The following is a 13,215-nucleotide window of genomic DNA, read 5'->3' as shown; positions in this document are numbered from 1 at the left end:
GTTGTGTTCCTGATCTTAGAGGAAATGCTTTCAGTTTTTCACCACTGAGAATGTTGTTTGCTGTGGTTTGTCATATATGGCCTTTATTATGTTGAGGTAGGTTCCCTCTATGCCCACTTTCTGGAGAGTTTTTATCATAAGTCAGTGTTGAATTTTGTCAAAAGACTTTTCTGCATCTATTGAGATGATCATATGGTTTTTATTCTTTAATTTGTTAATATGGTGTATCACATTGATTGACTTGTATATATTCAAGAATCCTTGCATCCCTGGGATAAATCCCACTTGATCATGGTGTATGATCCTTTCAATGTGTTTGCTAATATTTTCTTGAGGATTTTTGCATCTATATTCATTAGTGATATTGGTCTGTAATTTTCCTTTTTTGTAGTATCTTTGGTTCTGTATCAGGGTGATTGTAACCTCGTAGAATGAGTTTGGGAGTGTTCCTTCCTCTGCAATTTTTGGGAAGAGTTTGAGAAGGATGGGTGTTAGCTCTTCTCTAAATGTTTGATAGAATTCAACTGTGAAGCCATCTGGTCCTGGACTCTTGTTTGTTGGAAGATATTTAATCAGTTTCAATTTCATTACTTGTGATTGGTCTGTTCATATTTTCTATTTCTTCCTGGTTCAGTCTTGGAAGGTTATACCTTTCTAAGAATTCGTCCATTTCTTCCAGGTTGTCCATTTTTTTGGCACAGAGTTGCTTGTAGTAGCCTCTTATGATGCTTTGTATTTCTGCGGTATCCATTGTAACTTCTCCTTTTTCATTTTTAATTTTAGTTTTATTGCTCTTTGCTATTGTTTTCTTTGTTTCTGTTTCATTTATTTCTGCTCTGATCTTTATGATTTCTTTCCTTCTACTATGGGTTTTGTTTATTCTTCTTTCTCTAGTTCCTTTAGGTGTAAGGTTAGATTGTTTGAGATTTTTCTTGCTTCTTGAGGGAGGATTGTATTGCTATAAACCTCCCTCCTAAAACTGCTTTTGCTGCATCCCATAGGTTTTGGATTATCGTGTTTCTGTTGTCATTTGTCTGTAGGTATTTTCTGATTTCCTTTTTGATTTCTTCAGTGATCTCTTGGTTATTTAGTAACGTATTGCTTAGCCTCCATGTGTTTATGTTTTTTACTTTTTTTTCCTTGTAATTGATTTCTAATCTCATGTTGTGGTCAGAAAAGATGCTTGATATGATTTCAATTTTCTTAAATTTACTGAGGCTTGATTTGTGACCCAAGGTGTGATCTATCCTGGAGAGTGTTCCACGTGCACTTGAGAAGAAAGTGTAATCTCCTGTTTTAGGATGGAATGCCCTACAAATATCAATTAAATCTATCTGGTCTATTGTGTCATTTAAAGTTTGTGTTTCCTTATTAATTTCCTGTCTGGATGATCTGTCCATTGGTGTAACTGAGGTGTTAAAGTCTCCCACTATTATTGTGTTACTGTCGATTTTCTCTTTTATAGCTGTTAGCAGTTGCCTTATGTATTGAGGTGCTCCTATGTTGGGTGCACGTATGTTTATAATCGTTATATCTCCTTCTAGAATTGACCCCTTGATCATTATGTAGTGTCCTTCCTTGTCTCTTGTAACATTCTTTATTTTAAAGTCTATTTTATCTGATATGAGTATTGCTACTCCAGCTTTCTTTTGATTTCCATTTGCATGGAATATCTTTTTCCATCCCCTCACTTTCAGTCTGTATGTGTCCCTAGGTCTGAAGTGGGGCTCTTGTAGACAGCATATATATGGGTGTTGTTTTTGTATCCATTCAGCAAGCCTGTGTCTTTTGGATGGAGCATTTAATCCATTTACATTTAAGGTAATTACCAATATGTATGTTCCTATTACCATTTTCTTAATTGTTTTGGGTTTGTTATTGTAGGTCTTTTCCTTCTCTTGTGTTTCCTGCCTAGGGAAGTTCCTTTAGCATTTGTAAAGCTGGTTTGGTGGTGCTGAATCCTCTTAGCTTTTGCTTGTCTCTAAAGGTTTTAATTTCTCCATTGAATCTCAGTGAGATCCTTGCTGGGTAGAGTAATCTTGGTTGTAGGTTTTTCCGTTTCATCATTTTAAATATGTCTTGCCACTCCCTTCTGGCTTGCAGAGTTTCTGCTGAAAGATCAGCTGTTAACCTTATGGGGATTCTCTTGTATGTTATTTGTTGTTTTTCCCTTACTGCTTTTAATATTTTTTCTTTGTATTTAATTTTTGATAGTTTGATTAATATGTGTCTTGGCGTATTTCTCCTTGGATTTATCCTGCCTGGGACTCTCTGCGTTTCCTGGACTTGGATGGCTATTTCCTTTCCCATGTTAAGGAAGTTTTCGACTATAATCTCTTCAAGTATTTTCTTGGGTCCTTTCTCTCTCTCTTCTCCTTCTGGGACCCCTATAATGCGAATGTTTATGCATTTAATTTCCCAGAAGTTGAAATTTTGTTTTATATCCCTATATATTAACCAATATTGACAAGAAGATACTTGAACCTGATACTTTAAAAGTAACATGTGGGCTTCCCTGGTGGTGCAGTGGTTGGGGGTCCGCCTGCCGATGCAGGGCGCACGGCTTCGTGCCCCAGTCCGGGAGGATCCCACATGCCGCGGAGCGGCTGGGCCCGTGAGCCATGGCCGCTGAGCCTGCGCGTCCGGAGCCTGTGCTCCACAACGGAAGAGGCCACAGCAGTGAGAGGCCCGCATACCGCAAAAAAAAAAAAAAAAAAAGTAACATGCACTTGTTTAAAAACTGCAAAAATGCAATACAAACTGTTTTAAGTGTTGTTAACTTTTAATAAGCTTTTCCCGTCCTCCTCTCTTCTCACCAAAATCTCAACGAAACTCTCAGAACAAACTAGTCCTGTCCAAACTCAGTTCATAAGCAGAGAATTTTGCAATGATTCCATCCCTAACAATGTGAATGCTGGGAGTAGCTGACGTTGCTGACCTTTCTAGCAATAAAATTTTACAAATATCTCATCCCTTCTACCTGAGCTAACATGACTCTCAAACCATCTTCTTATCTGGGCTAATGCTTCAGTTCCTGATAGCTATATTTACCAATGGGTAAGTATTCTCTCTATTGACTTTCCCCACTTCCCCACTTTTCCTACATGTATTGGGCCACTGCCCCTCAGCAGATGCATACAGCCTCTAATTACTTTTCTTTCCTGTTAGCTGTTAGCATGACTCTGTGTCTACTTATGAACACATTCCCCTACATGTTGTTCATAACTGCAATTTCATATTGCAGTTATGAACGAGATGAGTACTGTTGCTCCCATGATAACACTATCTCCCCTACAATCCTCTCCATCATGGGCTGTAAAATCAAAGGCCAAGAATAAAAGAGGTTTACACTATTTCCCCCTTAGCCTCAGCTTTAACATCTACTAAAATCGATATGCCTATCCGTTCCCCTTTGACAGCACTTGGCCAGACGCCGCTATCATCTGTCACTTCTAAAGACAAACTGATGATCTTCTAAACACCATCTCATCTCCAAAACCTCCTATGTCCCACTTCTATCACATACTGGGGTCTGCCCACACATCAGGCTTCATCATAACATCTTTCATCATCTTAACATCTCAAAACATCTTTCAATCTCAAATCTTTAACTTGGAAAAAACTTTCACTAACTCAAACCTTCTGCCTCTTACTCCTAATTCTTGCCCCCATCATCTTGATCTCTAGCCCCTCAACCCCCTTTGGTTTCTTCAACATGAGGATAGCCCAAATAAATCCCAGTACCATTAACACCTTTGAATCGTGAAGCCCGTGGCCTTCAATCGTACCTGCCATCTTTTAATTTCAAAGCCATTGAGCAATGATGGAGTCACGGACTGCAAATCCTTGCCAACCAACCTCAGCTGCACTCTTGTGGCAATGGAGCAGTCAATTTACTCACCTCTTGGTGACTCATGCCTCCCCTCAGTAGCATTCCCTTTTCATTCATATTTAACCCTATCCAGCTCTCTCTCACTGTCAGCAATTGCATGAACTCTTGTAAGTCATATGTGAAATTCATCACCCTCCCTCTCTAATTTAAAGAACTATCTACTTTATGCCCTACCATATAAAAACGCTTCTAATTTGAATTAAATTTGGTTATTTAAAACAGAGAATATGGACTTAAAAAAGATCCAATTATGGTAATTTTCACTGTGAAATTAAATGATCATAAACTCTTATTCCAATAAAAAAGAAACTTAAAATTTGAATATCTTTAATATAAAATGTAACTATTTTTAGAATAAATGTTAATCCCAGAATTCAAACATACAGTGCACAGGTAACAAGAAAAAAATTTAAATATTATCTTGCTCCATAAGCTTACTTATTCTTCAAAAAAAATATATAGTCCTGTTGAATCTGTCCACATAAAGACCTCTTTTTCTCTTTCATTATATGTTTTCTGTATCTCTAGTCCCCAGCAAAATGCCTGGTATATAACAGGTACTCAACAAATATAATATTCCAGCAAGCATACAGAAAATTCCCCAAATGGAGTTAAACCGCTAAATCCAAGCCACTAACTTTGAACAAATCCTTACCTTCTCTAAGACTTAGCCTTTTTTAAAAAAAATAAGGATGAGTTAATTTCTTAGATTCTTTCCAGCTTTAATATTCTATAAATAGTATTTATAATGTCAGATATGAGCACATTATGTACCAGAATTAACTAAGCATAGTAAGAAAAGTATGAGTCATCCTTGTCCCAAGGAATTAAAAAGATAGTTGAGGAGGCAAAAACACCAACACAGAAAACAATACAAGATAACACGGAATCAAATACTAACTGGTAAAGTAGGGGCTACTGTTAGAGGCCACAGAATGATGTGTTTTGGTGAGGGGAAGCTAGAAGAATTTGGGAAGATTTCACACACAAAGTAAGAGTTAAGCTGTTTTTGTGAAAAAGTGGGATTTGGGGCTTCCCTGGCGGCGCAGTGGTTAAGCGTCCGCCTGCCGATGCAGGGGACGCGGGTTCGTGCCCCGGTCCGGGAAGATCCCACATGCCGCGGAGCGGCTGGGTCCGTGAGCCACGGCCACTGAGCCTGCGCGTCTGGAGCCTGTGCTCCGCAACGGGAGAGGCCACGACAGTGAGAGGCCCACGTACCACAAGAGTTTGCTACCAAGAATGCTACGTTTAATATTAAAACACAGATGTAAATAAAATTTAATAAATTAATTTTTCTGAAAAAAGTATAGTTGTTCTGTGCTAACAAATTCAACATAATGTATTTGCTTAAAAGAAAACAAAGCAACAAAAAATATATGGTTAAGTGATCTTGAAAGGGATTTTTTTCCAAATAAAGTTAAGTCTAAATAAACTGAATACTTTTAGACACTAGCTAATTCAAAAGCAATATGTTAAAGCAAAACCAAATAAACAAACACTGGCTCAGTACTCACAGGTATACAATATTCCACCATTGGGTAATGTAATTTGTGACCTTTTGCTGTTCGACCCGAAAAAAAGCAACTCTGGCAGACATCATAGTTAAAATGCTTTAGGCTTCTATACCTAGAGAGAAGAAAGGAAAATTCATTGGCTTGAAAGCCTATTATATAGTCCAAAACACTCACTTGTGGTAAGGAATTTCATTCATCCAAATCAGCATCAAAATAAAAGTTATATTGGCTACAAATGTGGAATTTGCTTATTTAGTATTTTAGCTCCAAATTAGAACAAATAGAATCTTAAATTTCACAAAGGAAATTAAGGAAACCATCTTCCAAGTGAGAAAAAAAGCAAATTTTTGTAGTTGAAGTCTCTAAAACATGTTTTCATCTGTTTCAACATAATGAGAAGACAAATATCCATGTTAGAAGATTTTCTGTAATGTTTGAATGTGAATGCAAAATGAAAGAAGAAAAAAGTTATGTTTATTAGCTTGACATCAAAATTTAAATTTTGATGTCAAAATTTAAAATATCACTTATACCATCAATAAAAAATGAGTTTCAAAATTCCCTGACAAAGGCTTCTTGTGTGAAAGTCGGGTTAATGTACTTCACGCCAAACTTGGCCGAAGAAACATGAAGTCATTTGATTACTTCTCAGTTAGTATTTAAATGCTAAACTCCTGCTTACCAAGTTTGACCCCAAAGTCTTAGAAAATCACCAAATTCCATCAGGGTCATATATGTATAATGAGTCATGCAATTATTATGCATGAACACTTCTGTAACCTATGTAAATAGAAACTCAGAAAGATCTCTGGTTCTGGAGCAAAACAGTATAAATAACAATAATAAAATAAGCTTCACGTATTGGCTTTTTGAGGGAATGCCACTTTCAGATGGACTGAATATGCTAAAAGCATCCCATTTCTTCAGGAGGCAAACCCCCAAATGGGTGTAAGTGGGAAGGAATGATGGGCATACACTGAAACTATACAAACAGAAGAGAAAATAGCCTCCTACCACCACTGGTAGTAAATCAGCCTACCTGAATCCAACAATTGGACATTCTTTACAGATGTTGCATTTGGCCTGATGTTTTGCAGTCTCAGCTGCTGCCACTCGATGTAGAACCGGCAGCCAAACCATGGACTGTGGTTCCAGATGCATCCAGTCTACAAACTCTTTCACACTTATCTCTGGCTTGTTGTTATTCTGGTGAAGAAACAAAAATGTTAAAAGTGAAGAAAATGTCTTCATTTAAATTGCAACAGGTGTTGTTGCTTCAAAATCTTCTGAAAATCTGTATAAAAGTAAAAACAGAGTTTATATAACTCTTTCTAGGTCAGTTAAATCACTAAATATTTAAGGTTCTTCAAGGGAAAAAAAATTCTAAAATTTAAAAAGAGAAAAAGAAGAAATTGTCATTACGAAGAAGAAAAAAAATCCCAATACCTTAATAGACTTAGATTTAAAAAACAAAACCAAAACCCACACAGCTCTAGGTACTCTTCACATAGATATTTTAAAACTATAAAACTCATTCATCTAAAACAGTAAACATTTGAGAAAGTAAAGACTCACTAAAAAAAAAAAAAAAAAGACTCACTGATAACTTCCTAAACTTGAAGGCCATTATAAATGCCAATAAAAACTGTTATCTCTTTGTCCTGCTCCAGTCCTGTTACATCCTAGCAGGAGCACATTACGATGAATATACTTTGCAGGATTTCCAAATGTATCAACGATAAATTGTATGAAATGTCTTGGTCTCTCTTTAAATCTTAATACTAAGTAATTTTCACTTGTGCAAAGTTAAATTCATACCAATGTCCTTCTCCTGCTGTTGTCAAGGTCATTCTATGAACCAGAACATATGAGAATCATATTTAGAATTTTCACTTGGTATTTTTTGTATCTCTAAAACAAGAAAAAGGGCCATTATAAAATGTAATAAACCATAACATCAATTCTTCTTAAAGAGATGGTGTGTGTGAGCATTTTTCTCCTCAGCAATGATAAATCACTAGACATGCCTTGGCAAAATATCTGTAGGCTTGTACTTTATGCATACTTATAACATCGGTAGAAGCATTTCTAAAATGCTTTTCTATACGGTAAGCATCAAAAAAGAGACTAACGTGCTTTTCCAGTTTAATATCACTAACTTAGATCAGTATAAAACTTGTGTACATCATTCTCCTTTTGTACATATGTTCTCAAAGAAAAGAGTACAATTTCAATAACATCTTTAACTTACATTTTAAAAAAATCTTGCCTACAGGGAGGTCAGGGCATTTTTATTCATTTATTTAGCAAACATCCATTAAGTAGCTATGATGTCCAAGGCACTGTACATAGGGATACAACAGTAAAAAGAAAGAAACAGCCCTTGTTCATGGAGCTTAGGTTTATATAAAAGAAAAAAACCACTAAACAAGTAATTATATAATTCAGTATGTTTTTATTATCAATTTTAATGAGCATGATAAGAAGGCAGAGGAGATTCAGGTGAATATAGTAGGGACACATAACCTCATCTGAAGGAGTCAGTGAAGGATTTTCAGCGGATGTGAGATTTAAGGGAAGATCTAAAGAATGAATAAGGATTAGCAATGTCAAGGGAGTTTGTGGGTGGAGGGTAAGAAAGAACATTCTAAACAGAGGGCACATGTCCAAAGGCACTAGGGCCGGAATGAAGGAACAGCACGGCTGGAAAGCTCAAGGGGACCAGTGGTACAAGATGAGGCTGCGGCAAAAGTAGGGCCAAATCATAGCAATCTAATGGCACATATTAAAGATTTGAGGTTTTAACCCTTGAGGAACAGTAAGTCTCCTTGAGGTGGCTGCTGTTCCTTGAATCAAATGTGCCTTAAGAAATAAAATAAACTTACTGGGATGGTACCAGCGTCTTCCACCACCTGGTTCCAGCCCAAGTCCCCTGTTCCATTTCTCAGAATATCCTCAATACCATTCCCCACACATTCTATACACCAGTGATCCTTCATGAACGTTTACCTGTTGGAAGCAGCTGCGAACACTGGGTTCAATATTACTGCCCCCAAAAGCTGCTACTTCCCCCAGTTGCCGAGGGATCTGGATGGCATCATGAAGTAACAGGCCAAGCTGTCTCTGGTCACACATTTCTGTGGGCCCAGCCACTTCCTGAAAGAGATCTACAAGGAGGAGAGGCAAGAGGTTAACCTCCATCTGCCTATTCTGGAATTTTAAGTAAAATATACCTTTGGTTATGTGGAATGAACGACGTAGATTTAAAAAAAAACTTATGGGGACGTGAATTACATTAGTTGTCGCCTGAATTCCGACAACCTTAACATTCTGCATATTTGTAATCAGGAGCTGGTTAACTACATGTTTCCTAAAACGATCTACTGCAGTATGTAAATACATATAAACAGACCAATAAATACAAATTTCCTTTTTAAATGGTCCAGTGTATGCATGTGGGTTCATTCAGTGGTCTCTATAAGGTTTCCCTTCTGATTGAAAAAGACAGACAGCTAAAAAGAAGCTTTCTTTATGACTTGTTAAAGGAATGAATGTATCTTAAGTAGCAAATTTTAAAAGATTTGTTTATCAATTTTTTGTATTCACTCCTAAATTCAATATTCATTGAATATATATATTTTAATTTCTTTTAAAGATTTCTATACTCAAATCTATTTTGCATAAGAAACATTAAACAGTATAAGGAGGTGTCTTTAATTTTAGGGGTTATTTTTTTAGGCCCAATCAGTCTCTCGTTCCTTATTAGCGATAAAAATTATTTTTTTACATCATTTCATGTAATAAAATACATTAATTCAAATGTAAAGGACTTAATGAAAACTCATGCATACTTTCACACAGTTCTTAGGCTTTTCTATTCATTAAAAAAAAGATGTTTTAAAAGTTTTTTGATTCAGTAAAATAAAAACTCTTTTCTTCCTTCTAGAATTGGCTTATCTTCTTTTCATCACTTGCAGTATTTTGAAGATGAAAATTATTACCATATTTCCAGCAACAAAGCTAATATATTCAAATAAGTTACTTTTGGAGTAGGGAGAAATTTCATGTAAAAACAATTCACTTCATTATAGAAACTAATACTTTTTGGAAAGAAATTTCCAAGTTCTAAAAATTCAAAATCACACAAATTCTACATGGTTTTCATGTGAAGTTTTCCAAGAAAAAAAGAATGGGGAGTAAATATTTATTGGATCCTAAAAACCATTTTCAAACAATACCTGATAAATGAATATCAGATCAAAAGGTATCATTCCCTTTTTTTTAAGGAAATAAGGCTAGATCTAACACTGTCAACTTTCAAACGACTAAACCAAGCTCAGTGATACTGACACAGTAATTATAATGAAATATGACTTTAATTATAAGCATACATTGGGAAAGCAAATTCAATAAAAATACATTTAATTTTTATTATCATCTGTTCTCTAAGATGGTTAGAGTTCTACTTGCTTCTTTTCATTTGTCAAAAATAAGACTATCATAGCCAGAAAGTATTTATCCAGGATTCTTATTATGATTCTCATTGTAAACCCGTTCCTGAGAAGAGGCCTCCTAAGTCAATACAAAGTTGATGCATATGAATAATAATAATCTGTAGAGAGAAGCGCACATATTCAGCAACATCAAGCATGCCCAGCTTTCCTCTTTTGAGGAAGATAGCTATACTATTATGCCACTATTTACGTAAAACTACACACGAAACATAAGAGAAAAGACTCCTTAACATTCTGACATATTTCTGAATTCTTCTGAAAGTTCACATGTTGATGTTACAGTCAGATACGAAAAGGAGTATCATGATGTGTGGATGGATCAGAGGAATGTTCCAATCTAAAACCCAAGTTCCAATAAGTAATCACAGAAGAGATGCAAAAGGCCATTCAAAAGGATCTTTGTAAATGTGTTGCTGATGAGGCAAGGAAGCCACTGAGTTACCAGCAGGAAGGCCAGCGTGTTGTTAGAACCTAATCAAGGGACATTCTCAAAAAGGCACGAAGAGAAAAGAAGGTGTCACCGGGGTAAAGACACTGACAAGCCATTGCAAAATCAGCGTTCAGCTGGATACCAACTGACCCAGAATAGCACCTCTGCCATTGAGTTTGGAGAGCAAAGTGTCTTGAATATTAATTCCGACAAAGAAAGTAATAATGAGGAAGTGTTCTGATACCATTAGGGAAATCAAAACTGGAATCAGAGTTGCTAAGGACCTCAAAGTAAAAAGAAAAACAAAACCCCAGAATATTTCCAGAGTCTCAGTACTCTGAGGAAAGATTTAAAGATTTCAACCCAAAGATTTCTTATTTAATTAAGTTCTAAATGGCATACTTCATGGATTAAATTAAATATCAGAAATTTTCATTGCAGGGCTTCTGCTTCCCCTGCTATAATCTGAAAGTTCAATGTGGAATTATACAGAGTATTGTTTCCCGACATTTGTAGAAAGAGTGTCCACTGTAGTACGAGTGTATGAGTACATGTATGCTGAAATACCTCTTCATTTGAAAAATTATATGCTTCAGAAATACGTGTGAAGGTATGTGTGTAGATAAAAGACATTTTTTTGTATATTGCATAGAATTTGGTTTTTGCTCTAAAACTATAGCCATCATGTTGTAACTCTTTCTTCTGGCCTCAGATTACTCCAATAATCAGCTTGAAAAACACAGGCAGGAGGCATCGTTGATCTAGAAAAACAGATCACCCTTGCATTTTAATAAGATTCATGATAAACTTTGAGGCTGGATTTGCACTCTTTTCAGAGTAAGCTGAGCAGCGTAACATAATTGTTACTTTCAGAGAACCCTAAATTCTTTTAGGAACACATGAAAACCCCAAATCACAGTTGATTTTTTTTAAAGTCCTTTTCTAATTTGAAACACTGATGTTTTCATTAACATTTTTCTTTCCCACTCATTATAGAAATAACTTTTTTGCTTTGAAAATTGTATCTTTTGACAATTATAATGCTGAAGACAATTTAAATTCTAGATAAAGTGCCACCAGGCAGAAGCCTGTGCAAAGCTTTTTTCTGCATATGGCTTACTAGGTTCTGACTCCATCAAGGCACCTCGCCTTCTGATCCTACAATCAGCTTTTCGTTTCATTTTCGCTGACATTCTTGTCAAACTATCTAAAAAAAACAAGCCGCCACGATCTAGCCCTGGAATTCAAAAACAAATTGCTTCACAGTCATCCCAGAAAATAAAAGTATTTTAAAATGTATGTATGTTCACAGAAGATGAAGAACCTAAAATTTATAGGACCTGGGATCAAATATTTTCCTGGTTTTGGTATCTCTCTATTCATGAAATATCCCTCTCCCTCTCCCTCGAAGGTATGGATATATCTGTACAGAATCATATGAGGCTATGCATGGCAGGATCAATTTACTCACATTTTATGGATAAAATTAAATCAAAAAAATTTACAGTGGGGCTTCCCTGGTGGCGCAGTGGTTGGGAGTCCGCCTGCGGATGCAGGGGACGCGGGTTCGTGCCCCGGTGCGGGAGGATCCCACGTGCTGCCGAGCGGCTTGGCCCGTGAGCCATGGCTGCTGAGCCTGCGCGTCCGGAGCCGGTGCTCCGCAGGGAGAGAGGCCACAGCAGTGAGGGGCCCGCGTATCGCAAAAAAAAAAAAAAAAAAAGATAAAAAAAAAATTTACAGTAATTAAGAGTTTGGAGACATAGCAGCAATTGCTACCATTTATTCAACAACTGCTATCTCTAGGTATTTTTCACATATGATCTCTAGTTGCTTTCAAAGCAAGAATTAGTAGCTTCATTCTTCGTTGAAGAAAATTCACTAAATTTCAGCTCCCTGGAATGTGAAATGGGAATCTTATTACTACCTCTTAGCTGTCGGTATTTAGTGGAATCGTGTAACCTGCCCAGAGTCTTCCAGCAGCCACTAAGTGGTAGAGCTGAGATTCGAAGGCAGGTCTCCCTGGCTCCCGAACCTGTCCCTTTCCAAATGTCAAGATGCCCTTCATTAACTGACAGCTAAAAGGTCACCACTGATTTATTTGGTGAATAAGAACAAATATAACGAGACTAAAAAATATATCACTTTATTTTCTTATACTATAAAATATAATTATTTGTCTCACTGTGACTATAACAGTTCTAGTCCATGCTGATTTTCTTAAGCATTGGAAATATACGGAAATAGAAAAGGTTTGGGCTTTAGAGTCAGAAATATCTACGATCTAATTCTAGCCCCACGATTCACTGTCTCTACAGCCTTGACGAGATTTCTAACCTATCCCAAGAATTATTTTTTTCAGCTGGAAAATGGAAATCACAATGCCTACATTATGGGGCAATTATGAATTAAATGAGATACAATCTGCAGTCAGTTCTTACTCCATCAATGCACCTCACATCTTGATCCTATAATCAGCTTTCCATTTCACACAAATTCACATCACTTTGCACTGACACCCTTTGTCTAGCCTCGTACATGTATGATCGAGGTTAAAAAAAAAAAGGAGCTATTATTACTAGCAAATCATAGAAAGTAAGTCTCTAATAAGTTGTTATTATCATTATTATTACTAAAAACATTATTGGTATAAGAAAGGTCTTACATACATCTGTATTTTTCTTCTAAGAGACCTTTGGAGAGAGAGATCAACCCAATCTTCAGACTCTGCACTCTTATTTTTCCAGTCCGACCCCTGAAATTATAAGAATCTCAGTGTGTTAGATGCATTTAAAACTGTATACAGTATGCTAATTATTTCTGAATATCTATTTCCTTGAGGCTAAATGGAAAAAAAATTGCATCTTA

At 36.3% G+C, this 13,215-nt stretch overlaps 1 protein-coding gene across 4 annotated transcripts in view; it reads right to left on the bottom strand.

Moving 5' to 3' along the window:
* The window catches only part of UTRN (utrophin), a 490,808-nt gene that overhangs the window by 45,673 nt on the left and 431,920 nt on the right, over positions 1–13,215 (bottom strand). For all 4 annotated transcript variants that reach the window (XM_060283969.2, XM_060283970.2, XM_060283971.2 and 1 more), the window contains 4 exons: positions 13,017–13,102; positions 8,416–8,573; positions 6,446–6,612; positions 5,407–5,518 (listed from right to left, as the gene is read on the bottom strand). In XM_060283969.2, coding sequence (XP_060139952.1) covers positions 5,407–5,518; positions 6,446–6,612; positions 8,416–8,573; positions 13,017–13,102 — 523 coding nt within the window. The remainder of the gene's footprint in view (positions 1–5,406; positions 5,519–6,445; positions 6,613–8,415; positions 8,574–13,016; positions 13,103–13,215) is intronic.

The sequence above is a fragment of the Globicephala melas genome, chromosome 14, assembly GCF_963455315.2.
Source record: "Globicephala melas chromosome 14, mGloMel1.2, whole genome shotgun sequence".
Lineage (NCBI taxonomy): Eukaryota > Metazoa > Chordata > Mammalia > Artiodactyla > Delphinidae > Globicephala > Globicephala melas.
This window is presented reverse-complemented; position numbering and strand designations above follow the sequence as displayed.